The sequence below is a fragment of the Zosterops lateralis genome (assembly GCF_965231275.1).
Source record: "Zosterops lateralis genome assembly, chromosome: 17".
Lineage (NCBI taxonomy): Eukaryota > Metazoa > Chordata > Aves > Passeriformes > Zosteropidae > Zosterops > Zosterops lateralis.
Window position 1 is genome coordinate 11,302,380 of NC_139777.1, and position 27,964 is coordinate 11,330,343.

The window sequence follows — 27,964 nt, forward strand, 5'->3', positions numbered from 1 at the left end:
GCCAGTGCTTGCCTTTCTGTCAAAAGCAGAAAACTATGGAGAGCCCTGAACACACTGAAAAGCACGAGCTTTACAAGCCCACACACAGTGTGATGGCAAAGAATGAAAAGAAATGCTACAATCTGTGATTAAAAAAAAAAAAGTGACAAATAAGTGCAGATATTAAAAACAGCTGCATCTCTCCTCACTAACTGCCATCCCAGGGAAATAGATTGCTTCAGTTATGAACTGAGAAATCTACATGATCTAAGTGCATTTGCCCAATTAGCCAAGTACCAGGGAAACACAGCATCAATCAGCAGCTGGAATAACCCAGCCATGCAGGAAGCCAGCACTCCGGGAACACTGAAGAAGGAAGAAAACAAGGTATTTTCATGCTAGTTTATAATAGCCCTTGAGTTTATTTCTTGCATTTTTCTCTTCCAGAGGGTTCTGGTTTCTTGAGCTTCATTCACTTCCCAACAGAGCCATCTAGTGGGTGAGACCTCGTCTGTGAGAAGGAAATTTTGATTTATCACACTGTAAGTATACACAGATCACAGGAAAGCAGCTTGTAACAAAACAGCATTCCAGTTACTCCAGTCAGAAATTGCTAAGGGATGTTTATCTTGGCTGGGGACTTTCGTACCTGTGTGAAAACTTTATCATTTTTAATACTAAATTCACGGTGTCTTTCTGAACAGTTCATCCTAGACTCAGCCTCAACCTGAAGCCATAGTCCAAAGCTTCTTGTTTATGCAGAATCCAGTACCTTCCTCAAAGCTGATACGCATTAGAGATGCTACTTCAAGCTTCTTAAAGCAGATAAAGAATTTGTTCCATCAAACCCCCTGAGGAGGGTGACCATTTTCAAAATTCATGGTTGTCCCCTGCCCTCAGTGCTGCAGGCTGCCATATCCACTGGTCCTGAGAGCAGCAGCAGCAGCTTGGCATTGGTCAAGGAGAAACAGGGGCACTTTAAAAGAGGTGAGCCACTCACCATCAGTGGAAGTGGCCCCTGTTTGTGAGGATTTTTGTACCATCTTTTGGACACATCCCTCAGGGGAGGTGTAAGGTGACACTACAGTGCTTTTATAGTTAAGCTCAAGTATCCCTTTAACACATCCTAAGGAAGTTTCCATTGCAAACATTTAGGATCACTACTACTCAGAAGAACATGCAGCATGGTTTTCCCTCGTGATGCAAGACCAAATACAGCTTTATTTACACACAATTCAACAAGTTAATACATTAGTTCAACTTTCCTGTCTGCACACAAGGGAGAGGGTTCACAGCATCCCAGCAGAAAAGAGCAGCTCTTTTCTGTGTGTACAGACTGGTAATTGACTGTATGCAAGTAAGTGATTAGGTACAGAAGGGTTACATTGAAATATTTCAACCATTTAAGTCAGTAAAAACACCCACGCTACACTCTAAGCAAAATAAGCTGAAGGTACAACTATATTTGGCTTCCTGCAGATCAGCTGAGTTATACACAACTCAGTGTGCAGAGATAATAAGATCAAAAGCTGAAGTTTTTTTGTTCAAAACATCAGCATTTGTATTGAGTTGTATTTAATGGTCAACTACTTATTAGACTTTCCTCAAACACCTGTACTGCCTTTCAAATCTAGAAAGGATTTCAAATTTATCCTGGAAAATGCCTATTCTGTGTTCTGTTGTCTTTTCCCAGACACAGGGAAAAACTGCTATGAAAGTCAGAATAGATTTTTTCACTGCAAATATAGATTCAGGCTATCAAAGTTGTGTGTTCCTCATGAAAAATTCTCCCCATATCCAAAGGAAAAAATACGAAATGCAAGAATACAAGTTCAATATACAGATCTGAAAATGGACCTCTATCTACTGTAGGTCCATATAAAGCAAAAGAACACAGTGCTCTGCTTCTCAGGAAGCTGCCTCTGTTTTGCTGTATTTTCCATAAATGCAGCTGCTAGTAAGACTTTATAATGTATGACTTAAAAGTCTTCATTAGGTATGCCTTCTAATTCTTTAGAGAATAAATGACAGCAAGACTAAACAAGAAAAAGGAAACATAATGATCTTTAAAAACTAATGCATCACACAAAGTGATCAAAACTAGATATAACAAAGTCCACTATTTTCCAAAGCTGGCTTGACTTTGAAATCAACCTACAGTGTATTTGCCCAAAAATTGTCCTGTCAGGGAAGAGCAGACGAGTTTTTGTCAGAAACATTTATTAAACAAAACCAATACCAATGCACACATTGTCAAGTTAACACCCCTAATACAAAAAACAATTCGGCCAAGACCAAAATTATCTTCGCTTCTGGAAGATGTTGCCACGGCCCATCCCACGGCCTCTTCCTCTTGCAGCCACTGAGGAAAGAAGACATCAGGGATGATGTGAATTTGACATACCTGCACATTTATCTCAACAACTGACAAGCAAAATATCAACAACACTCAAGATCTCTTGCTCAGAAGCAAGGAAATGCTCAGGAAGTGATGTGAGAGCAAGAAGCTTTCTGTGAGCAGAACCAGAACCCAATGGTCCCACAGTTTGGCAGAATAACTGCAGTAAATATTCACACACCTCATGCTCCTTCTGACACACAAATCTGTGTCACCCAAGAGATTTGAAACCCCACACTCCTGCAAGGTTTTGCAACACCACGCAGTAAGTCACTTCCCCACATGAACGTTACTGCACACTGAAGTTCACCAGGGACTTTGTGGCATGTGATTGTTACTCAACTACCTAATAACTAGACTGATCCCCTGAGAAAGGCACAAATGAGAGTGAACTACAGAAAAAGTAATAATTACAGCTTCCCAGTAGCTTAATAACTAAAGTAAGTACCATCTTTATAACTGAAGCTGTTTTCCTACAAAAGTTTAACAAGAACACCTGAATCCCTCCTTAAGTACTCCAAACAGCTGGTGGCCACAACTGCAGGAAAACAGAATTCTAAAGTTTAACAGAAAAGCTCTGTTTAACAAGACTACTCACTACTTCTAAATTACCGTCAATATTAATCAATATTACACATTCAGGTAATTGGGACAATTTGAGTCTTGACTCTCACTGTAAGATAAAACATACAAAAAAATACTGTATGAACCAGTAATCCTTTCAGTTCTTACTGCTGAATCTCTTCAGTGACAGAGATGAGTTTTCTAGTTCTACAGAAAAATAGGGGGAGGGACCATGAACAAACTGTACATACCTTGAGCTTTGAGAATAGCTGCTTTCCCTCGCCCAGCTCCAGAACCCTGGTTTTTATTCTTCATGCTCTTTAGCATGGGAGCATTCTTCAACATATCTGGTAAGATGAGGAACCGTATCTTGCTGCCCCTGATGTAGACCTGCTCGAGCTGTGCCACCCGTCCATCTCTGTATGTCACTGTTATGTTGGACATCTGCAAGGTAAAGATCAGCCAGTGCTCACCAGACAGGCCTCAGCTGTGACATGAGGCATCACAACCATTAAACACACCCCATGCCTGCTGCCCAGGACTTTTGCTTTGTCCTCAGTTTACAAATTGGCTTTATCTCAGCATCATTATTTTTGTTTTCTTATATGAAAACAGTTTTAATAAAGCTGTTCTAGCATTAACTATTAGAAAAGTAATCTGATTTCAATGATCACTTGCCTCAAGTCAAAATTAGGCCCTCTTGGAATTAATGAAATGATGTACATTAAAAAAGCTTCAATTTCTTAATTCAAGGGGTTTTTTATTCTTATATTCGGTGGCTTTAAATGAAGAACTCCAGAAAAAACACTGTTCACAGGACAGAATCTCAAAATCTCTGATCGTGCTGACAGAGAAGCCCAAACCTACTCTGAAACTGGAAATAAGCTCTGGCCTCTTTGGAACATTCTGTAATGCTGAATCCACTTCCCCACGGTAAAAAGCAGCAGCACAGTTTTCTTTATCTCAAAACTAAAAGCAACAGTCATTTAATCAAATTTTCAGCCTTTCCAGACCCAGATCAGCCAACCTTCCCTCCATCCCTGTGAAGCAAGAGATACCTGACAATTCATGTTGTCCTCAGCTTCGATGAGCTTGCCCCGGTACACCTCCCCCGTGTTGGTCTCGCAGGTGACGATGTGGCCCTCGGCCTCGTGCAGGACCTTGATGGGCACCCCGATGGACATGGCTGCAGCTCCACACCTGGGCCACGGGGAACAAAGGCTTTTATCACACAGGAAGGTGTAGAATAAGCTCCAACTACACAATCCCTCATCCTTTCCATTAGCGCAAAGCACGAATTTTCTCACATTTAAACACAACGTGCGCTTTCACTATGCATCAATAACACTTCTCTAGAGACGCGCCCACGGAGAGACTTTAAACATCACCACCCAGACTTTTCCAGGTCTCTTCTAGGATATTCACTTGTAAGGACCACATAACAAACGGCGGGTTCCTCCGAGGGAAGAGCCCCAGGTACATCCCACACGGCACGGCCCCGCCAGCCCCGCGGCCGCGCTCGGGGCCCGCACTGAGCGTCGGGCACTGCGGCCCTTCCGTGAGGGAGCGGGGCCCCCCCGGCGCTCCGCCCGCACCTCCCCGCTCTGCCCCGGCCCCCCGGCCCCTCCGGACACGAGCAGGGCCCTCAGGGGGCCCGGCCCGGCACCCACCGCCCGCCCGGCCGCACTCACCGCCCGCTCGCTCCCCGCTAATGGCTCCGCCGCCTCCCGCCCTGCTCCGCGCGCCGGAACCGGAACGCGGCGCTGGGGGCGGCGCGGCCTCGTCCCGTCCGCTCCCGCCCGGGGCCGGCCCGGCAGCCCCGCGGTGCCCCCCGCCCGGGGCAGGGCTGCGCCGCCCCCGCCCGCCGTGTCATGCCCCTGCCCGCCCGCACGGCCCGCCGCCCGCCCCGCCGCCACGGCGCGGGGAAAGCGCCCCGGGGCCCGGCCCCCCTCAGCCCCCGCCTCCGGGAGGAGCCAGCGCCGGGCCCCGGGGCCGCGCCGCCGGCTCGGCGGGGCCGGCAGTGAGCGGGCGGCGGGAGCCGCCAGCGCCATGAAGAGCCCCCGGGAGGGCGGGGAGCCGCCGCCAGGTCAGTGCGGGGTCTCTGCGGGCAGGGGGGCGGCGGGAGGCGGCGGGGAGGCGGAACGGGCCGGGGGTGCCCGGCGGGCGGCGGGAGCGGGCGGGGAGTGCGGGTCCCCCCGAGCCCCCTCTGGGTCCTCCCGGGCCGTGCGGAGCCGTGTGCGGTTACCGGTCCCGCGGGGCGCCGCAGAGCGCAGAGGGTTCGCGGGGTGATTTACAGGCTCGGCAGGGACCCGCTGGTGTCTCCTCTCGGGACAGCGACAGCCAGCGCCGAAGAGCTTTAGGTGTGTTGGGAAACGGGCGACTGGGAGCTGGACGGCCAGGAAAACTTGTTATTGCTCTCTGAAGGTTTCACGTAGAAAGCGTGTACCTCTTGGTTAATGTGGGACTCGGTAGAAGCCCTGGCTGTTTATAAAAAGGGGACAGATTTGTAACTTGCCAAGAAAAAATGATGATAAAAATACTTGAGAAGTCCCGGTTTGAGGATAAGTAGGAATTGATTTTCTTTCTTTCTTTCTTTCTTTCTTTCTTTCTTTCTTTCTTTCTTTCTTTCTTTCTTTCTTTCTTTCTTTCTTTCTTTCTTTCTTTCTTTCTTTCTTTCTTTCTTTCTTTCGTTTTTTTGTTGGCTGGGTTGTGTTTTTTTTGTTTGTTTGTTTTTTGTTTTTTTGTTATGATACTTAAGAGCCTCTTAAGCTAGATGAATTTTAAAAAAGACTGAATGTATCAACTGGTGTGCCACTCTTTAAAGTCATAGTTAAACAGGGGGCACAACTAGGAAAAATATAACAACATTATCTAAAAAGTTCGATAAAGAATATTACACCAGAAACGAGTCCATGTGATGTCAAATGCATTTGTATTCCCATTATAAAATGTAGATGATCTTGTTGACAAAACTTCTTAAAAACCTTTTCTAGATCAAAGGTTACTGAGAAAAGCCCTTTGTGCTTAAGTCACTTTGGTCAGTGCTGAAGTAGCAATGACAAGCACAACTCAAAGTGCTGAGGGTGTTCCTGGGACTGAAATCACCTCATTGCCAACTCCATAAAAATAAAAAACTGAGGCAGAGGATGGAGCTTGTATTTTGGGACTTTTTGGCAGAGATTATTAATTTTCTGTCTCCATTGAAGTTTTGATGGAATTAATACCAGAGGACAACTGGTGCCACTTGCAAGTTTTAACTTGTGAGTTTTGTTTAAATTCTGTAAATTACCATCTCTGAGAAAAAAAAATCAATAGAAAAAGCGTAAATCTGTGGGGCTTCTAAGGGATTCCTGCCCAGAGATCTAGGTATGTTTTCTCCCAGTTTGGTTTCTCCCAGTTTGGTACATCACCCCACCAAAAAAAAGGGGGGGAAAAAATAAAAAAATTAAAAAAAATAAACTTCCAAGGGAAAAGGGGATGGAAAGCCAGTGATCTCAGTATGGAACAATAGAGGAGTATGAAATTAAACCAAATGCTTACCTGGACAGAAATACTAAATGCATGTTCCCCTAAGAAAGAAAAAACCCCACCTTCCAATCAGATAAAAACACATTCCTAAGTCTCTGTGGCCGTAGTGCTGAGGACAGGCTGACTTTTAGTGGCATGGGGAAACATTCCTGTGTGGACTGACATTGTGTTGTGCTCACACAGTTGACTGCATCCAGCTGAAAGTGCCGGTGATTCAGCAGCTGTACCACTGGGACTGCGGGCTGGCCTGCTCCAGGATGGTGCTTCAGTAAGTGGCTCTCTTAGAGTGGGAAACCCCATTCCATGGGGAGGGATAGCAGGAAGCAAATCCCAGGGAGAAGAGGTGTGTTGAATCAGCCATGAATTCAGTCTTAGGAGAGCAGCAGGTTCTTTGAAGTACCCTTGGACAGTGACTGCTGCTTGGGCCTGGCCCAGCTCTCCAGCTGGAGCAAGGGAAGATACAAACTGAGCTTTGGACCCTTTTGAATAATTAGACAGCTGCAGAATACCTAATCAGCTCTATGAACTTTGCAGGCTGGTATGCATAAGCTCACAGAAAGTGTTGCCTCTATCCGGTTTTTACAATTCAGAGCTGATAGTTAGCTGTGACTCACCAGATTCCTTTCTGTGTTTCCCAGTGATGGATAGGTGTATCCCAGTTTATGAGTGTGTGCTGTACCTGTACTACTTCTGTCCTGCTGAGACCCAACCTGTGGGATGAGTGTTTGTATTCCAGGACTAGTTTCAGCTTCAAAATTGTGTTCCTCTTTGGGATTTTTTTTGTTTGTTTATTTTTGGTTTTACCTGTTTTTGAACTAGTAGCTGTCCTGCTGAACTCCTCTTTCCTTCCACAGAGGAACATGAGCTTAGGTGCAGGAGAAATACCTATTTAGATGTCCACTTAGTAGATATGAAGCAGAAGATTTTCATTTCTCTCCATCCCTTCTGCCAAGACGTTAGTCCGTGTGCTGGTAATTTCCCATCTTGACTACTGTAACCTCTATTCCCTTTACCTCTTTGCTACTCCAGTCTGCCCAAAACTCAGCTTCCAAGATAAATCTTCTCACCCTGCTGATCTGACCTTGTTTGCCCTGCATCCTCAATTCCAGTCCCTTTTTATTTTTCATCATTTACTTCCATTCCTTTTCTTACTTCCAGAACTCCCTGTAACTACCTTGCCCCGTCCCTTTGCAACCTTTCCCAAGCTTCCTCCTGACTTCATCTCCCTTTTTCTTCCTTTTGTGTCTTCAGTGCCTAAGACAAGCTTCCTTTGAATATTTACTGAATTCCTTTATGGCTTCTCCTTTTGAAATCATCTATTGTGTGAAGGAAGTTTTAGTCTTTAACTCTTCTTTCTGTGTTGGCTCTAATACACTTGTACATTACACTGTAAACCCTTCAGGACAGAGTTCTATACCAGCTTGCCTCTGGTACAGCACCTGTACACTTCCAGCACTCTAAAATAGCCAAGGCACCACACATTTCCAATTTTAAAAAGTCAGCAATAAATCCAGTTAAATATTCCCTATTCCCTTCCCTTAAATTTCTGTCTCCTTTGTGGGTTGGTTTGGTTTTTTCTTTGGTTATTTTGTAGCCAAGCCCATTGTTTCAGTTTTTATGTGCTGTGATGTAGAGGCTTGGGCTACAGCACACATTTTGCTTCTCCTAAGGTCTATGCTTCCCTTCCCCTGCCTTTCTTGATACCATAGATACCTGAATCATTTGGACAATGATGAGTTTCAGAAAGCCATCCAGGAACTCCAGTTAACAAAGAGTATCTGGACCATTGACCTGGCCTACCTAATGCGGCACTTCGGAGTGAGGCATAAATTTTGCACCCAGACACTCGGAGTGGACAAGGGCTACAAAAATCAGGTCAGTATTCTCATCTATAGGGGAAGAGCAGGCAGCTTTAAAAGCCTCAAATATCATGCCATAAAAGCTCTGCTGTGTTACTGACAGTCAGCCACAGTTAATTTGACCTACTGCCAAAACTGGCACAAATCTGTTCCAAAGGCAGTGTGATCCCACATATCGATTCCATCTTTTTAATTTTTAAGAAGTTTGCATGTAGTGTTCATGAAAGGTTCCAACCTATGTGACAGCCTTGGAGACTGAAGCCCTGTATTTATCTACAGAACAGGTACAGCCTGGGCAGCAGCACTTTTTTAGCTTCCACACTTTCCCCACCACCGTGCCTAAGCCTTGACCTGGAAGATCCACCTCTAGAGGTGAGAGGGGAACTCAGCCTCCCATCCACCGAGAGCTTGGCCTCTCCAGGACAGCCCACATGGGGTCAAGGAGGTCCTGTAGCAGCTGTGACTTCATTGCAAGCTCCTGCCCCATTTCCCTTGGGAAACCAGACAGGCTCTCTCATGGCAGGCAGCTGAACAGCCACCAGATAGAAACAGCAACAGCAACTGTCCAGGAGCGATTTAATTTGTACTTCAGAGCAGAAATCCTTGTCCTGTTTCCTGTGAACTAAGGGAGAGATCTTTTATCCCATAACCAGAACTCCAATTTATGCAGGCCCTTGCTAGCAGATTAATTGGTGGATTACTCAAGGTACACACCATTCCAGTTCAGAACTTCTGTTATTTCCCCAGTCATTTTACAGGAAGCACTTTGACACAGAAGAGAATCGAGTGAATCAGCTCTTTGCACAAGCCAAAGACTGCAAGGTGCTGGTGGAGAAATGGTAAGCTTACTGTTTTCTTTCTCTTTGGAGATTCTTTGGGCCCTTGATTTCTTGGAGGCACCAAGCTAAACTGCTGAAACAGAATGAAATCAAGCCCTAAGCCTTCTTTTGCTAATTAGTGTCTTTCTACTATATCTATCTCGAAAAAACCCATGCACATCAAGAGCTAATAAGTTTGAAGAAAAATTAGTAATGATGCACAATATATGTATGAAAATGCTGATAGGAGCTGACTGTGTTTTGAGTTTGGTTGTCCATTACACTTAGGGAGTAGGGAGTGCCTACAGCACTGTAATTTTCCATTGTTGGAATTAAGGAGAATGCTGTGTGGGTACAGAACTCATTGTTCCCAAAGCTATGCAAACATGGATCTCTGTTCCCAGACAAACATGGAAAATATAAATTAGCATACAAGCTTTTGCCAAGGGAACCATGAAATAAGGAACTCCATGAAAGAACTGCAAACCCAGAAGAAATGGAAAAACTGCAGAATGTTCATAATCAGCAGTGAAATTCTGTTGGGGAATGACTAAGCATCCAACTTGAGCTGCATCCCTTTTCATAGGGAAGCTGGATTTGGATCCCTGTTGTCAAAGTGGGGTAAATGATACGGGGTAAGCAAAGATGAGAGGATATGGGGCAGCCACAATACCATTTGAATGCTGGTGTGTAACTTATATTTGGCAGAATCAAGTGTCACTGTAACTGTAGCTGTGAAAGGACAGAAGGGACATTCAGTCCCTCTTGCTTTTGCAGTCTTAAGACTGGCCTTGATCAAGACAGGGACAGAGGACATATCTACCAGTGCAACACTGAGGCTGGGGCATCAGAGTGGGGAAGTGACACTGGGAAGGATTAAATAAAAAGCACATGAGTTTAGTCAGGTTTTAGCACAGACATCTGGAACAGATCCAAGTGATGAGTTTCTCACACATACGGAACACACCATCTGCCTCAGCAAAGGACAGCTTTTAACAGATGAGGTTATAGATGATGTTTGGTGGATAGTTACTGTCTGTAGAAATAAAGCCTCAAGTGTTACCAGGTGACTCAAAACTTCACCTGGGAGAAACACAGTCCTGTGTGACACAAGCAAATTTGGGCACATCTTAATTTGGTTTGTGGTTACACAGTATTTAACCACTCAATCAATAAAGATTTGGTGTCTCAGAGATAACCTTTTCTAACAGCAACAGAGAACACTTCACATGAAATTTTTCTACCACAGAAGTCCCTCAAGTTACTGAGTGAGTTGCCAGCTCCTTTAATTCTCTTCCCTGGGCTATCTGACACATCATCTCAGAAATTGTTACTGCAGAATCCACAGCCACTGCTCTGCATTTCAGTAGCAGCAATGAAATGAAAAGGCCTTGAATGCTACAGGTTCTGTCAGGCTTTGTCCATAGCAAAGCCTGCAAGGTTTAATAGCAACAGCTGTACCTGTGATACAGAAGTATATCTATAGTGAAGCTCCAGGGTATCTATAGAGGTGCCAGCTGCACTGTCCACCATCAGGCACTTCCTTTACACCAGCCTCTTTCAATAAGCTTGTCTTTTCTTCCTTGCAGCACAGTAACTGTTCAAGACATCCAGAACCACCTGTCCCAGGGTCACATAGCCATTGTCCTTGTCAATGCAGTCCTGCTGCTGTGTGATCTTTGCTCAAGTCCTGTCAAATACTGCTGCTTCCTTCCCATTGGACAGAAGTGCTTCTGCAGGAGCCCTGACTACCAGGGCCATTTCATTGTGTTATGTGGCTACAACAAAGCCTCAGGGAGCATTTACTACAACAACCCTGCCTATGCTGACCGTGAGTAGCTTGTCCCTTTTGCATGGATTCTCAGCCAGTGCATTGCTAATGAGTCTGACACAGCCACAGCTGGACCTCCCCTCAGTGCACAGCATTCAAAGCATCATTATCCAATTTGTCAGAAGGGGTTTTGCCATTAATTACATCAGTGCTGCATTTTGTGGTGTGATTTAGTTGAAACATTCAGGCATTCTAGCAAATGGCTTGTTTGGCTTTCAGATGGGTTAGGGAGAGATGCTAAAATGTTTGTGTGCAGAATGTAACAGAAGGGCCAGTTTGGTACCTGTTTGCAGCATTACTTTAGTGAGCTCTTTAAGGTGAGAAAATCTACCCAAGTAAAGCTGTAACCTACGCTGCTGGGGTAGTCTCTGTACTAGTTTGGTTTGTGGATGCTGTTAGATCCAGTGTAAGAACCTTTCACTGGCAAATCCTTCTGAATTTTTGTAACATTTTGTTCCTCCTTCCCAGGAACATGCTGCACCAGCATCAGTAACTTTGAGGAAGCCAGGACAAGTTATGGCACTGATGAAGATATTCTGTTCATCTACACAGACAGTTGACACCCACAGAGGACACTCCTGCTCCTCCTGCACAGCCTGCACAGCAGCTGGCTGCTCGTCTCAGGACTCCCCTGCACACACCTCGCTCCTGAACTGCAGTGGGATCTTCAACAAGGGAGCCTTTAGAGACATTCACAGGACTATATTGCAATGCTGTCTTCACCTTTTTTTTTTTTTTTTTTTTTTCTTCCTGATGATGTATCTGATTTTGCAATGTCTGTCATTGGTTTTTATTTGATTTTGGGTTCCCCCCACCCCTTATTTTCAACATTGCACGTTTGGCAGCAGTCCTAAAATACAGGCCCAGAGCCTGTTCACTTTCAGCTTATTTTCAAATTAGACACGTAAGAAAAAAGCACCAAATTTGTGAACTTTAACACTTGGCAATATTTGCATAGGTTTAGGTAAACAAAGAAAAAAAAACCCAGAAAATACCTGTTTCTCTCTCTGTCAAAGCATCAAGGGCTGCTCTTCATTCAAAATCTATGGATTTAAAGTTCAGCAGAGTATTATAAAAGGAAAAAATGTTAACTTAAACTACTTTTAAATAACAAAAAAATGCCTTGCCGGCTCATCAGTATTGTCTGCAATGAAGGAAACTTCCCATGTACCAAATTCATAGAGATTTAGCATTTATGCAACTGCAATACTGGAATTGCTCCCTTGCACTGCAAATTCAGTCTCTTTTGGCTCAATGCTCTTGGATGACTGTTCACAGCTCCAGATTGCTCCAAAACTTTAAGTGGAAAGATTTTATTTGCACTTGGAAGTCTTTATTGCTCTTTGCAAAAAGCTCTGAATGTTATGCCACCCACATGTGCCACATTCTGCAGAATCCATTCTAAATATGAATGCTCTAACTATTTAATCTTATTAAGCAAATGCAGAAAATTATCATCCACACTAATGGCATATATTTTGTGTGTAAAGTGTAAATATCTGACAGCATCTACTGCATTGTACCTAAAATGCTGAATCATAATTTGAGCCAAATTTTGCTGTTGGTATTAGTTCAGTGACCTTCTAAGAAGAGCTAAAATCAATTAAGAAAAGAGGAAATACAAACATACCTGCTACAAGTAAGAAGCCAGGAACTTATATTTTTCTAGCTCTTATACTACAGCTGTACTTGGATTAAGTTGTTGCTGTATTGAGACATTAAGTGAAATTGGTAGCAGCCCATTCATAGTCCTCTCCTCTGTTAGCTGAGGAGCATTCTGAAGTGTAAGAAAAAGCCACTTATTCCAGCTTCATCTATCCTAATTTCTTATAAGTTTCAATCTTCAGTCCTGCCTGTATGAAAGTGAGTAGGAAAATCAGCACTGATGTAAAAACTAGGAAAATTTGCACTGAAGACAGAGATCCCACATCTCTGGCATGGTTTTAGGAAAAGAACTGTTCAAGTTCTGGAACTGTGTTGAATCACAGTAAAAGGACATTGTTATTTACTGGTGGATGTAATAAATAAGGAATCTACTTTCAGCATAGAAAGCTTTTTTTTACCAAGATAAACATTTTGTTTTATCAGTTGTTGACTAAGTTAAAAGTGTACAGTGTTGACTGAGTATTTAGTAGAATCCAAAGTGCTCCTTTGTACAAAGGCAAGAAATAGTAACAGACATCTAAAATGCAGTGACCCTTGAAAAATTCCAAACAAAAGTGCGTGACAGGAAATTTTGTGTGTCAAATTTTGCTTATCATTGGTGAAGTTTAAATACATTCTGGCACTGATGAATAACAGGTAGGATGTGATTTGTTTCAGGACTGGTCCATCAGTGCCAGCAGCAGAATCCCTCCAGAAGAAAGGTACTAAACCTGTTGTAGACAATGCCTTTCAAATCCTCCAAGGTAACCAGAAGATTCCTGATCTGGGAAATTTTATGTCCAGGGCCAAAATTGTGATGTTTGATCCAGAGAGTGTCTATTAGCTCTGTTAATAATTAACAGGTATGGAAGCTACAGGCTGTTAGAGTACTTCCTTAACCCATGCATTTTGAGGTAGGTAGTTCATTCAATACCATTAAATTGCCACAGGATTTATCTTAGAGCAGGCTTGATTAGTTGAATAAAAACAGTTCTTACAAAGGCTTGTAATTGACATTACTGTTTCTGTTACCAAAAGTGAATCCTGGGTGTACAGAAAACATGAACTTCAGGGCAAGTTTAGTGTTCTGAAGAGCACACACAGGTGTAACAATATTGACTGGTAAGCATTTGGTACCCAGGGTTTAAATGCTTCAACAAAAGCGAAAGATAAACAAAGCTGTCTAAGCTAGTGCAGACAAAAGGAGAGGTCCACTATTACAGCAGGATCTTGTACAGCTGCCAAATGGAAGATGGCTATGAGAGATAAAAACACAAGGAAGAAGCAAAAGCCAAGTGAAAAGACTTGAGTATATGACACAAATTCAACTGAAAAAGCAGCTCACTGCACAAGCATCCAGAACATCTGCATTTTCTGAAACTTAGTTTCTTATTACAAGACTGTATCAAAACTCACTCTGAAAATGTTCTGTTGCTTTGTTTGTGTCAGGATGTCGATAGTAAAGGAAGGGGATTTTACATGCAGGGATTTTATACATAAATATATTTTTATTTGTAATTAAGCCATTCTCAATAAAGGTTAAACTCACAAATAACCCTGTAACATAATGTAGCAAGTTCATTTATTAACAAGTTCATTAGGAAAATGTTTTTGAAAATCTGAAATGGTAATTTAGAAAAACAAAAGAGTACAAGTATTTATTACAGCTGTAAATTCATAGTTGCTGGGCTGTAAATTGTATTCAGTGTGCATTGCCTGAACATCTATTGCCATCACCCAAATCATATGAGGCAAAATTTCAGAATACAGTACCACCTAAGAACAGCAGATGTATCATTGGTACCTTCATTCCACAGCTGGCTTGTTTACTGTGCAGCCACATTTTCTACTGGAGTGCAGTCCCAGGGAAGGAGTTTTCCTCACCCATCTGAGCTTTCTGTTCACAGAGAAAAGCGTGCAACTGCCCCAGCCTTGGCTGTGCATTGGCCAGGGTCTCTAGTTCTGCTTCCCACTAGGGCACTGAGTTTGGATGATACCGAAGCATCTCTCTGAGCACAACTTGTGCACCTGGGAGGGGCCCAGCAAAGGCTGCTCCAGCCGTGGTTGTGTAAAAGGCAACGGAACCAAAGTGGTGTTGCTTTACAGCACCCACAGATCTTCAAATAACTGGGATGTCTGGGACATGACTCAGCTGTAACAAAACTCCATCAAGTAGTTTATAAGCAGAAAAAGCAAACATAACGCAGATGAAAACAATTTCTGCCTCCTTTCTCCCTAAATTATGCATTTGGGCAGAGGGTGAAAACTGGAAAGCCGAAATAGATGTACAATGCAAAGTTTAGGTAAAAATATTCATGTCCTCTGAACTCAACTATCAGAATACACTGTGTTTCTACTCTAGGAAAACACTGGATGTATTTTCAGCAAGGATCAAAACTTTGGACTCAGTGTAAATAACAAACACTTAAGAAGCCATTTTCAATAATTTTACGTAACACAGTTTTGAATCTTATTTAAAATTGGTTACATGAAATTAAACTGACAACATTAAAACAGCAGCTTGTAATTCATAGTAAAGCTATCATCCAACAGTAACTTCAAATTTGTCTTGTAACATTTCAGTGTGAGATGCTTTCTCTTACTCTTTGATGATATTGGGTATAAAGAAAGGCTGGATTGCTTCAGCAAGCTTTTCTGCATACATTTCATATCTACCAGTCATCTGGAAAAGAAAAATCAAAGCTTCAGTTCTTTAAGTGAGCTACAGAAGTACTTCAGTAGAAAATATTTCTATGACAATACATGATTTAATTGTCCCAAACATCAAAACTTCAAAATTCAAGATCTCCAGTGCCTTAGCACAAACTATTTTTTATAAAAGAACTTGTATTATGTTGCCTAGGACTCTATTTCTATCCAAAAAAGAAGTGCTTTTCCACCCTGAAAAGTCAAACTTTTAAATGAACACCTTCCTGTTTTGCAGCTCTCCTTCAGTGACAGTCATGTCTGCTGACTTATTGAAGCTATTCTGGATGGCTGAAAGTTGAATGTGAAAGGTGGAGTTGCTTTGTCATGCATCAACAATTTTTTAAGTTATGTCAGTGAAGGCAAAGGAGCGTCTCTGTAATTAGGGCTTTGTGTCATGTCCTTGCCAGCCAAGGCACCTGCTGCCAGCAGTAAGTTTGCACTGACACTGCTGGGGTTACTCTTACTTCACCCATTAATATTACGAAATATCAATGCTTTGGGCAACAGAGCAAGTGCTGGAAGTGCTGCAATACAGCACCTGATGTAAGTGCTGTCACCCTGTTCTGAACTGCACAGCTCACAGCACGGGCTCTGGGAGGGGCAAATGACATCTTTATTTAATTTGTTTAATCCCTTTGCTGCTCTGAGTTTAGCAAAGACTTTCTACTGAATGTCCCTGTCAGGCATCACTGGGTGCAAACTGCAGATACCAGAGCAGGTGAAATAGGTTCCTGCTGGCATTTAAGGGCTTTCTGCAGTGGGTAACCTGTGACCTTCCTCATTCCCCTCAGCAAGAACTGAGAGGAAAGGAAACAGCTCTCCCCTGTCACACAACAAAACCACAGCTGTGCCTTCTGTGCCAAAACCCACCAACAGCACTCCACACCATCAACATGAGATCAAGGAGCTGAAAGCACAGCACTTGAAGACAACAAAAAATACACAATTCCACACAAATCAGCCAAAGGGCAGTGTTTTGCTTTTACTGTTTGTTTTTCCTAATCAATACAATTGCTTTTGTTCAGATACCCCTCCTAAGCAATGCTCCATGTGCTTCCTGACACACCAAAGCCTCTACTCTGACTCTGGTGGCAAAGCAAAACTAAATGCCTGTTTGACAAAAAACTAAGAATCTCTCAGCACAATTTAATTCCATTATGGCAACAGCCACATGCCTACCACAGGCATCTGTAAAATAACAAATGCAATTCAGTCCCAGAAAATGACCTGAAATTGCTTCTTGATTTTAGTCCCTGTACATGGATTAGCAATACGAGCAAAGAAATTAAGCTCTAGATAAGAAATTACTATTTTTTTAATCAGAAAGCTTATTCAGCATTTCAAATCCACAGAGAATTTTCAGTTTTATGTTAAACTGACATCATAACATATTGAATACTGCACCATACTGTAATGCACAACAGGCAAATAAACCAGCTCTATAAAATAAATGTCTGCTTGCAGTAGCATGATGTTCAAAAACTGACACTCCTTGCAACTGATCACTTATTTTAAATATCAGGTGATCACTTAAGAACCCACATACATTATACAATAGCTTAGCCAGGCATTCTGGTCTACTTTGTTAGGATTCTAATAATGCTGATCTTACGAGTGACTAGGAAAAAGTCCTAGTCTAGCAGTACTGAGGACTAGAACAAAAGATCTGCCTCCACAGAAGCAACCAAGATGTTTTCTTCATCAACAAAGCCTATCTCCAAAGCTGCCAATCTTTTCTTTTTTTTTTTTCCAACAGGATCTTTGTGTGGCCTGTTGTAAACTTGATCAGAATAAAAAAAGAACTAGAGTGTAGTTTGTTTAAAAGAATAAATCTGGCCACTCCACTAAATCATTGTATAATATAGCACCCCACATAGATTGAACTGGCACAACTGAAGGGTTAGCAAGCTGCTGTGCTGAGGCAGTCATTTCTTCAACCAGCACTGCTGCTGGACAAATTAAATCCAATTATGGCCTCTGGAAAGATGAACCAAATTAGCTTTATCTCAGAATACAGAAAAATAGTAATAAATAAGGTTTGTTAAAGCCATATGGAATGGCTTGCAGCTGTCTTAATCTGATTTAGATAAATTCAAAAGTGTGTTAAGATGCTTCAGAGATGAATATATACAGTACAGTTCTTTCTCTGTAGTTTCAACATATCCACAAATTCAGGAAGTTAACATTGCAAGAATTTTGTCTTCAGAAAGTTCTCAGGAGGTTGTGGGTTTGGGTTGTCACTGAATTTCACCAAAACTGACAATTAATGCCTTTAAGAATTTATAACAGTACCATGTTAGATAGATCCAATGCCTGGCTCAGCTCAGCAACAAATGCCTATGTTCACAGCCTAAGGAAATCACAAACTCTTCCCCAGCAATCCTCAGAGCTGCTGGCAATACACATCATGGTCCCGAGGCTAAGGTTTTCATTTGAAAGCTACTGGCCTAGTTTCTCTGAATTTAGCTACTCCTTTTCCAGATCTATTTATGCTTTTGGCCTCCATAACATCCTGTTAAATTACTTCAACAATTTAAGCTCTGAACTGCTAAAAAAAAAAAAAAAAAAAAAAAAAAAAGAAGCTGCCTTTTAACTATGTAGCATCATAGACTCATTATCAAAACTTGCTTCATATTTTCTTACGATCAGGCTTACCTTAAAATTCCATTTGTCCCCGACCTGCCTGCAGAGGTTGAGGTCCATCTCTGCCACCAGCAGCCCGTCCTGAGTGCGGGACAGCCCCGGGGTCCTGCTGCCATCGGGGGCAGCCACGTAACTGGAGCCGTAGAAATAGCCCAGCTCGTGGTGTGCTGAGAGAGGGATTTAAACACGTGTATTGCCATCTGCAATAGGTGTGTAACTGAACATGCACTGTCCCACAAACCCTGACTCCATTTCCTGGGGACTCTCTGTCCTTTAGGAAAGATAATCATCTTGAGGAGTCACAGCACGATCCTAAAATTACTGCATTTTTGGCCAGTTGTAATTTTCAGGCACAGTACACTATCAAATTATCAGGAAAATCTCACTGCATTGCCTTTCAAATAATGTACCATTATGTTTTCCCATTATTAAGTCTCTGGACTAAAGGCTTTGCTTTCATTGCTTTTTACTTAGCATTTAAATGAATTCTAATTGTCAAATCATACATTTCCACAACAGCTGACAGAGATCCACCCATTCTATTCTCTATAAAAGGTCAGAGGTGAAAACACTGGGATATGAGGCACAGAAAAGATGTTACTTCATATTGCACAACTCTGAGTTGTGCCAAAAATCAATCACATCTGTTGTACTACTAAGCAGTGGATACCATTGACCTCCTTCATGCAGCTGCTAAAAACACTTAGCTCCAAAACTGGCTAAAAACGGCTCAAGCCCACTCCGGATGGAGCCACAAGCAGCCACGGTTTTCACAGCACGAATTACTGTGTTTCAACATGTAAGTGCCTACAAGAAAATCTCAAACTCCTCACTGATCTTTAACTTCCAGCAAATCTGGGAACAGGTACTGAATATGATGTCTGAACATACCTTTTCCACCGTCTCCAGAAGTAAAGGCATTTTTGTAGTATTCCTGTGAAACAAGAAGAATCCATAGGTGGCAGTGTAATTCCATTTCATTCAAGAAATCCTTGCTAGTATATCATATTTTGGAAGTTTATATAAATCTACAAATATTTTTTTCTGGCACACAATCAGCACTGTCTAAAGGGAGTCATCAGAGAGGCCTCGTTTCTGTGATGGATAGCAGAGAACACAAGGTCTTCTTGTATCACTGCCTGTTGTTCATACACTTTGGGGAACATGCCTCATATCCGTTTCACAAGTTTAAAGAGGCAAAAGAAGAGATATTTTAACCACGCAAATCTTTTTGAATCACAAAAAAAGGCAAACATATTCAAACAACAAACAAGGACGAGCAGGAAATCTAATTTTAAAAACATATATGTAGCATAATTGGACTAATCTGAAGGTAAGAATGGCCTATTGCATGCACTATTAAATTTCATTATAGAATTTTACAGTCCAGAAGGAGACAGTATCTGTACAACAGCCACAAGTTGTGTACTGCTGACTTGAGGATATATCAAATTTTCAGTCATTTTGGCTAAAAGAATATTGATTTCACCAGAGAAACTGGGAGAGTTAGGAAAAGGGCAGGTGCCTGTTAAAAAGATTCAATTCAAGAACAGAAAACAGCTGCAATCCAACAGTAGGCTGCCAGCAACGGAGGCAGCTCTCAATCTCTTCATCACTGCCCATCTCCAAATCACATCACAAACCCCAGTACAGTGGTTACACAGCAGAGGAACCCCTGCATCCTGGTGCTATCAGTCCCTGCCCTGAACAAACTCATGTCCCAAGCCCTGAGTGATGGAATGAGATGAAACAAGGGAGATACGCACCGTTCCCACTCTGTTGATGGGGCAGGTGAAGCAGTGGTTGGCGATGGCAGCGTTCCTGGCCTCGATGGGCCACAGCGCCTCGCTGCAACAACAAAGAGGCAGCAGCTGGTCATTACTGTAACTCCAGTGCTAAATCTACACTCTCACACTGCACACTCGCTGTCAAAGAGACCACAGTTAGCTTTCAGGAAATCAAGCCAGTAGAGTGCAATTAATGCTAATCTGCAGAAGATTAATCTCAAGGGACAGTTTACACTGGTCCGGTCTGGTTCAAGAAGCCTGATAATCATAAAATTGCCAACAGTTTAAAAAAATGTTTCTGAGAAAAGAGTATCTCAGCTTGGTTCTTAAAACTGCAATTTTGTACCACACTCCTAGGCGGGCAATGCAAGCTGGTAAAATAAGCCTGAACATGGCCACTACCTATTTCATAGCAAAAATAGCACAAAAATAAACCTAAATAAACTCCCAGTCTTCAGAACACCAGCTGGATGCTGGTTAATGCTGTCTCAAAGACAGCAGACCTGCTGATGTTAGAACAATAAAGTTCTGAAAGAGAATCAGTTACTGGGAGGAGACTGGGAGCCCAAAATTCCTGGTGGAGGAGAATGCAGGCTCCCTTGTGAAGACAAAACAAGGAGATTACACTTCCAAGACCTCAGCAAGGTGCCTTTCAGGCCCCAGTGAGGGGCTCAGAGGTTCAATTAACACACAAAGGGAGCAATGGCACAGATGAGTTTGTATTTTACCTGAGTGTCCCAATAGTGGCTGAAGGGTTGAAGATGATCTCTGCTCCATTCATGCTGTACATGAGCCAGTTCAGGGGGTGGTGGCGCCCATAGCAGATGTTCACAGCAATTGCCCCAAACTGTGTCTGAAACACTGGGTGTCCTGTATTTCCTTCCATATAGTAAGTAGACTACAAACAAACAAAAGAAAGAACAAACAAACAAAAAACCCAACCAACCAACAAAGCCCACAAAGGCAGACTTCTTATAAAAGTGCAAAGAAGCACCTCCAACTAAAAAAAGCTTTTCAATCTGTAGATGGAAGGCTGAGGATAATATGATGAGATTTCCAAAACCACTTAGGCAGTAGAAAAGATGAATACAGAAATGCCAAGGCAGCAGCAGGAGTCTGTATTCACTGAAATTACACTCTTATGCCTGCTTTCAAGCAAAGGAACTTCTTTGATGCGGTGCTGCTTTCTGAAAGTACCACCAACAGGTTCAGATGGGGACAGTGATAAAGACTCACAGATAAAGACTCACAGATAAGGAGACAAAACATGCCACCCAACATTCCTTATACAACACTGAGGATCCCAAGGGAGTGCAGAAGTTGCAGTGGTCAGGCTGATTCCTGACAGGATCCTTCGGTGCCAATCTGGGGCAGAGGAGCAAGGAACACACTCCACCATCCTGACCCAACAGGATGTGTCTCCCAGCAGGGAAGGAAGGTAAAGTATGACCCTGTTTATTGAAATTATCTGTCCCTTGTAACCACCACTGCCATTGGTCCTGAAGGAAGCAGAACCAGCTGAGGCCCAAAGCAAGCAGGTACAGCTGGGGAACAAACCTCAGCCTCCTCTAAGTGTGGAACATACAGGAGGGTCACTTTCTGAAACCAAGGGCTACAGGTTCAATATGTCCAGTAAAATAATTATCTCATGTTTCTTATTTATTATCAGGTCTCATGAAATTGCACAATCCCTTAGGGCACTGATTTGATCTCCTTTCATGTCTGCAGACAGCAGACCACATGGTGGGTGCTCACACAAGCCTTTTTCAAAACAATTCTGCTGAATTAATATATTTCCATTTTTTCTCCTATTCTCAGTTTCTTTCCTTACAATAGGAGAAGAAAAACAAGAATGCTGTTGCTTCAGGGAATTCATCAGTTCCTATTTCTTTAATTCACACCAGAGGTCACAATCCTCTCCACAGCAATAAACTGTGATGTCTCAAGAAGGATTGATTTTTGTTTATACGGCCTCCCACACATGGCTGAATAGACTCTTTGCCCTTTCCATTTATTTCTTACTGATTCAATGGGCACAATATCTCAACAAGGCTCCTTTCCCATCTGCCCTACAGAGACAACCCACAAGAAACAATTTCAAACTCGATATTTCCTTGAGGTTTAACTTTGTTGATAAAGAAAACAACATTAAAGTAACACAGATTAATATAATCCTTTCCTGTAGCCTGGGTGGTTTCTGAAGTTGCTTTATCAGAATTGTTCAGCTCAGAAGAGTAGACTTATTGCTTTGCTAACAAAGCCAGCTGAAGACAGTGCTGTCTTGGGTAAACAATACTTGATTCTGTAACAAGGTAGATTCAAGAAGAAATGCCAGATCATTACAGTGTATCTGGAAGCTATAAACAGATTGTTTTGTAGTCATTCTGGCATTTAGGATTCTAAGAACTAACTTCTTTTAGCAACTATGCAAAACTCTTAATGAAACTCTATTTACACTTCACATGAGAAAGTAAAAATACTTTCTTTTTTTAGGTGTCTCTCATTACCGTTTCATAGCTGGAAACAATGAGTTTCTTGGAATCTGTTGATTCTCCACAAACATTGTCAGGAAAACTGAAGACATCATGTTTTAGCACAAGCAACAGGAATTTATTTTTTGTTGGATTACGTAGGGAACAAATATTAAATGTGGAAAATAACCGATGGATTTGTAAGTTACTGCTTTTGCTAGCTAAAGGAAAGACCTGGTAAAATAATATTAAATATCAAAATAATTGTTAAAAATACAAGGTAAGACTGACAGACTGTGCCAGAAATTCATTGCGTAGAACTCTATTAACAGCCTCCTCTGGAGAAACTCAAATCAGCCTGATCAGGTCTGGGACCAAGGTCAAAACCTCCAGAGGTCTTTGAACACAAAGTTTTGAGACCCAAAAGAACTTTTTACATTAATAAAAAAGCACTTTAGGTTCTGAAGCTTCAGTTTGATGACTAGAGCAGTCAGACAGGGAACAAAAGAAACTGCAGTATACAGCAGCCTCCGGTGCTTAGAAGAAATGCCTCTGTTAATTACTCACTTTAGCTGACAAGGAGGGATTTAGTTAGGTAAGACAATGTATTTTTAGACTTTGGTTAATTTTTAATCCTGATCTTTCTGCTTGTGATGATTCTATGGATGGATAAACAGATTTCAGATCTACCAGTCATTGCCTTTACTGCCAGTTCATTTTCTGATTCTGGAGGATGGCCCAAAACCTGCTGGGGGCTTCAGCTGCAATAATGAGATTAGTAAACAGAAGATGCCATAAACCAGCTATTCAGTCAGAGGCACAATGAATTAAGGGATTCTGCTCGAATAAACACAAGCAAAAGAACTGTCATTTCCAAGACAACCTCACAGAGAAACAGAGAAAGGCTGTAAGTAATGTTCATGCTTGAACCATGAAACAATTGCCCTGCAAATTAAAGTAAGTTTAATGTGCACACATGACAAAACTACCCAAGCCAATCATGCACAACAAACATAACACAGCTATAATTTAAACTATTCCTTTAAAGGATACTTGATAGTTTTGAAGTTTCACTGGGCCAAGGAAGAGCACCTAACAAGATCCAATGTTATTTTTCCTTGAAGACTCATCACTCTCACAAAAATTACTCCTTCTTGATAAATTAACTTACTATCACTTCATCTCAGAAAAACTGATTTGACAGGAAGTTAACACATTTTCTAGAAACACATTGCACTTCCTGCCACTGTGATCTGACACAACACATGCTGGCACAAACAAGAGCTGCAAGGTAAGACTAACTTGACTGTCAGACTACTGCACCTTACCTCATTGAAATCTCCAACCCTTGGAATGTGATTTTTCCTACTTTTGCCAAGGAGTGCTCCAGAATTAGAAATGACCACGGCAGTGTTCCACAGAATTCCACCATGCAGCTCATCTCGCTCCAGGATTGGGGACACCACAACCATGTTGTACTTCTTTGCAAGCTGCACAAAGGAACACAATTCCTCTATTATATACCAGCCTGCAGCACCCCAGAATGAGACACCATAGTCAGCTGAAAACAGTTAATTCAAAGGTAAAACAGCATTACATGTTAACTAGAAATGTTAAACACAGGTACAAGTGAGAAACACAGGAAATTCTGCCTGCCAGTTCACTGCTATATTGTCTTTCCCTTCAAATGATGTCGGTTGGTCTTTTTTTGGCTTGGTTGGTTGGTTTTTTACCTCTTGACAGAATTTTGTTGTTGGCCCATCCTCTGCTGACTCAGCAAATTCAGTCCAAGGAAGTTTCTCTCTGGTACAAAAAGCAAAGGGCATGGCTGGAAAACACCAAAACAAGGCAAAACGTACAAAAATGTTCATGTCACTCAAGAAATACATGCTTTTTGCATGAATACAGATTAAAAATTAAACATTTACAAATGATTCAATCAACTGTTTTCTTTGTTTAGAGGCAAAAACTATTTTAAAATATTTTTAGCCAGGGCAAGGAGTTTTGAGCTCACACAGGGCAAACCAGAAGAGAAGGGATGCACTTACTGAAGTCTCAGCAGGGGTAAAAAGACAATATACCCCAGTCAATAGAGTACACTGTCAATAACCTGTTTTCACAAACATTTCATGGACCTTCACTTGCCCATCAAAGTGAAGGGTTTTGCTTCTATTAAGCCTCAAACATCCCATGCTAATTAAAAACAGATATTTAAATTTTAATACCTGTCTAGAAAAAAAACCTGAAGTTTTAAGAGAAAAACAAAATGAGGAAAGGATCATAAAGGATGCCATGAAGGAGCTCCAAATATCATACGACAGTCTTCAATACCACAGACCCTGTACATCTCCTCCATACATTTCTGCTACCTCAGACTCTTAGGTTTTTCCTTTAGGAAGCAAATCACTGCAGTCAACTGCTGCATCTTGGACGATTTCTACTGTTTACTTACAAGAGGTAGTGCAGGACACCTGTTAAAATAGACACTTGACATGTGACAGCCCCCAGGGAAGCACAGGGAATACTCACTCCAAGCCTCCTGGAAACACACAATGTTGACCCCACACATGGCAGCCACTCCCACGATCTCCTCGATGCGTCTGTGCAGAGCAGCCACCTGATGGTGAGAAATGTCACACTGTTAGAAAAGCCACATGTCCTGACTCACCTCTGTGCTAATGTCTGTTTTACAACCTTTGTTCACATGGAATTTATCTTGTTCTATACTTAGAGCCATTGCTTTCAGCGGGAGTAACTCAAGGTATCATTCCTGAACACTGATAATAGAGTCAGATATAGATTTTTAAAAGCATTTAGATGCTGAAAATAGAGAAAGCATTCCAATGGGATTCTAATTCCATGGCTGCAACATTTATATAGCGGGAAACTCACTGCTGCCTGACTTGCAAAAAGCTGAAAATCTAAACAGAATCAACAAAACCTATAATTTTGCTGGTCATTGTAAACAACCTACAGGATGATGTTAATCCCTCTGTCCTAAGAGCTAAATAATAATTACCAAGAAAAATCATCAAAGTATTTATTAATTATTTTTCTAGAGTATTCTACTTAAAGATAAGCATAGGTGCAGTACTTTGCATTGCTACTTTCAGGTGTCAAAAAAAAAAGAATAAAGGCAAGACTGCAGTGACCTATGAACTAAAAAACTGTATATTGATTTACAGAAATAGTTAACTGGTTATTCATAAAGTAAAATCATTAATATAGCTGGTACTTCATTCAATAGATGTTACAAAGAATCCACAGACTTGACCCATTTACTGAATTAATGACTTGCATCTGTGATAAGTAATCTTTCCAAAACAAACTACTCTAGAAATATTCTGTCCTGTCACTGTACAAAACTACTATTCCAAGAGATTTTATAAACACAGTATTTTCTTTCCCCTTTGTAAAGCTACTCTCAGGAGACTGTTTCTATACATATTTGTCACTTCAGTGCTGCTGTGTCCAAGATGGTAAGAGATGATGGTTTCAGAATCATTAATGTTGGAATAGACCTTGAAGATCATCAACCAAGTCCAACCATTAACCCGGCACTGCCAAGTCCCCACTAAACCATGTTATCTTGTAATAAGATTTCACTCACTGCTCTACAAAGAATAATGAACACAGCTTTATTAATGTGTTTCCTCTAATGGATTTTCCTGTAATGGAACATTTCTCAATTAAAATAAGAACTGCACCTGTGGTTTCCCCTGGTTGCCATCCCTTTTGATTTTGTGTAGATGATTTTGTGTTTCATCTTAGAGGCAAAGGATTTTCATGTACAAAACTAGCTACTAAATATTTAGCTTTGGAAAAACTGCAAGCAGCTTGGGCATGCTAGGTGAACATGAGAGATGGTTCTGAGAAACAATAAAACCAAAGGTGTCATTCAAATATCTTACAGGATGCTCTACTGCAGCAGTGATGGGTCCTGTACTGCCAGGCAACCATTAGACATTTCATAATACAGTTCCTAAAATCAACAACTGAACTGTGTTATGTCTCAATCCAGCAGAAGAGGAGCTGGAAACAGCCCCATCCCAGTCTGTGTACCTGGACTGCCACTGCTGTGTCTGTGGGGAGAGGAATTTTATTCTGTATCAGTCCCACTCGAACAATACGCGGCCTTCTCAATTGCTCTGGAGCAGCTTCAAATCCATAGCCCTGGAGTTCAAAATCTCTTTCCTGAGCTGCTGCCACTGCAGCAGTCGGCAAATCAAGTTTTCTGGATTGAACAGGAAGCAAAGACATTTCCAGATGAGATGTTCTCCTTTTCTGCTCTGAATGCAACGGACCAAGGGGATGACAATTCTGCCTAACCCTGCAGAGACACCCAAAGCTCCCACACCCCAACACTCATCCATCAGCCAAGGGACAGGCACTGCAGCTCATGTGCTGATCCCCCCATTCACCACCACGTCACCAATGTCACACTGTCCTCCTGTCACTTCCAGACACACTAACACCTTACTGCAGAAATCAGGGAGCAGAAACGCACAAATTTCCACCCACCATACTTGGATTATGAACAGTTTCCCTCCAATGTATTTTCCTCAGGTTTAATCCCTACTTTTCAGGCTCCATCACTCCGATATCACTATTCCCCATCAGGCCTTTCATCTTTGTCCGTCACCTTTTCACACTTCCCTGCTCCCCACACCTGGATCACCTCCAAAATACCTCATTCACCTCACTGCACCACCACAAACCCTACTTTTCCCTTTTTCCCCTCAGCCCAGCCCTGTGTCTTGCACACCGACCCTCACACCGCCTCCTTCCCCTCACACCCGGGCTGGCCATCCCCGCGGGGCCAGGGGAGAGGAGGGACGGACACCCGCAGAGCGGGGGGCGAGCCCGTCCTTGATGGCGCACCTGGCCTCGCCCCCATAGAGGATTCGCTTCACCTCGGCGAGTTCCCCGGGCGGGATGTGCCGCTCCAGGCACACCTCCAGCGACTCCAGACCTCCCGCCATGGCGGAGCGCGAGCGCGCGGCCCCTCCGGCACCCCGCGGGCCCCTGGACTTTGCCCCGGGCGGCCCCGTCGGCCACGCCCCGCTCCCCTCACGGGTTTTGGCGGGACGGTCCCGTGAGGCGCCCGCGGTGCCCTCAGGGCGCCATTGCCGGACTCTCGCCGCTCCCGGGGCGAGCGCGGCCGCTGAGGGGAAGGGAGAGCCCAGGACTCGTAAATGCTCGTGGTCGAAAGGAACCACAAGAGTCGGAGAGTCCGCAAAAAGTCACTTGGCGTGGAAATCTGAATCCGTTATGTTGGTCCCTGACCTGCTATATGAGCACAGAGTAGAAGAAAGAGAGGGGAAAAGATGGAATGAAAAAAAAAAAAAAAAGAAAAGAAAAGAAAATTGCGACAAAAGAAAAGAGAAAGGAAGAAAGAAAACAGAAGAGAGAAGAGGGAAAGGAGGAAAGAAGGAAAAAGAAATAAAGTAGTGGTAGGGAGAGGAAAGGAAAACAAAAAGACCGCCAGCCCTGGTTCCATCGGTCCAGCCGACGGCACGTCCAGGGGATGTGGCTGTTCCTGGCTACTTGGCACCTCTGGACCAACTCTTGGACTTCAGACATAACTCATCTAACATCTTTTGGAGCTTTTTCTAATGATGCCTTTCCAACAAAAAGGCTTGGAAATAGGTCATTAAATGGCAGCGGATCTCATGGATCTGTGTGTATCCATTGAAGTTGCAGTAAAACTGCACAGGAGCCAGTAATAAATAA

General features: G+C 42.6%; 3 protein-coding genes across 3 annotated transcripts; 1 reads left to right on the forward strand and 2 right to left on the reverse strand.

Annotated features, from left to right (window-relative positions):
• Window positions 1–1,165: 1,165 nt before the first annotated feature.
• On the reverse strand, window positions 1,166–4,749 carry SNRPD3 (small nuclear ribonucleoprotein D3 polypeptide). Its single transcript, XM_083873650.1, has 4 exons — window positions 4,633–4,749; window positions 4,000–4,141; window positions 3,193–3,385; window positions 1,166–2,341 (listed from the first exon to the last, which is right to left on the reverse strand). The coding sequence occupies exons 2-4, from the start codon at window positions 4,123–4,125 to the stop codon at window positions 2,280–2,282; spliced, it is 381 nt and encodes a 126-aa protein (XP_083729776.1). The 5' UTR covers window positions 4,126–4,141; window positions 4,633–4,749; the 3' UTR covers window positions 1,166–2,279.
• A 205-nt stretch (window positions 4,750–4,954) lies between these two features.
• GUCD1 (guanylyl cyclase domain containing 1) lies at window positions 4,955–14,406 on the forward strand. Its single transcript, XM_083874086.1, has 6 exons — window positions 4,955–5,027; window positions 6,653–6,737; window positions 8,179–8,344; window positions 9,076–9,167; window positions 10,736–10,977; window positions 11,446–14,406. Exons 1-6 carry the CDS (start codon window positions 4,991–4,993, stop codon window positions 11,535–11,537), a joined length of 714 nt encoding a protein of 237 aa, XP_083730212.1. The 5' UTR covers window positions 4,955–4,990; the 3' UTR covers window positions 11,538–14,406.
• On the reverse strand, window positions 14,187–27,267 carry UPB1 (beta-ureidopropionase 1). The gene is made up of 10 exons (XM_083874085.1): window positions 27,113–27,267; window positions 26,294–26,465; window positions 24,761–24,848; window positions 23,965–24,059; window positions 23,560–23,721; window positions 20,489–20,658; window positions 19,740–19,821; window positions 18,865–18,907; window positions 17,986–18,140; window positions 14,187–15,304 (listed from the first exon to the last, which is right to left on the reverse strand). The coding sequence occupies exons 1-10, from the start codon at window positions 27,211–27,213 to the stop codon at window positions 15,221–15,223; spliced, it is 1,152 nt and encodes a 383-aa protein (XP_083730211.1). The 5' UTR covers window positions 27,214–27,267; the 3' UTR covers window positions 14,187–15,220.
• Window positions 27,268–27,964: the final 697 nt, after the last annotated feature.

Bases quoted from the DNA above. Each gene is read 5' to 3' on its own strand.
- SNRPD3 (XM_083873650.1), bottom strand. From the start codon at position 4,125: ATGTCCATCGGGGTGCCCATCAAGGTCCTGCACGAGGCCGAGGGCCAC. The intron at 3,386-3,999 runs GTATCTCTTGCT...TTTACCTTGCAG, and splicing joins AGGACAACATGAATTGTCAG to ATGTCCAACATAACAGTGAC. The intron at 2,342-3,192 runs GTATGTACAGTT...TTCTTTCCTCAG, and splicing joins AGCTATTCTCAAAGCTCAAG to TGGCTGCAAGAGGAAGAGGC.
- GUCD1 (XM_083874086.1), top strand. From the start codon at position 4,991: ATGAAGAGCCCCCGGGAGGGCGGGGAGCCGCCGCCAG. The intron at 8,345-9,075 runs GTCAGTATTCTC...TTATTTCCCCAG, and splicing joins ACAAGGGCTACAAAAATCAG to TCATTTTACAGGAAGCACTT. The intron at 9,168-10,735 runs GTAAGCTTACTG...TCTTCCTTGCAG, and splicing joins AAGGTGCTGGTGGAGAAATG to CACAGTAACTGTTCAAGACA.
- UPB1 (XM_083874085.1), bottom strand. From the start codon at position 27,213: ATGGCGGGAGGTCTGGAGTCGCTGGAGGTGTGCCTGGAGCGGCACATC. The intron at 20,659-23,559 runs GTAAGGTGCAGT...GTTTGTTTGTAG, and splicing joins GGGTTGGAGATTTCAATGAG to TCTACTTACTATATGGAAGG. The intron at 19,822-20,488 runs GTAAAATACAAA...TTGTTGTTGCAG, and splicing joins GCCACTATTGGGACACTCAG to CGAGGCGCTGTGGCCCATCG.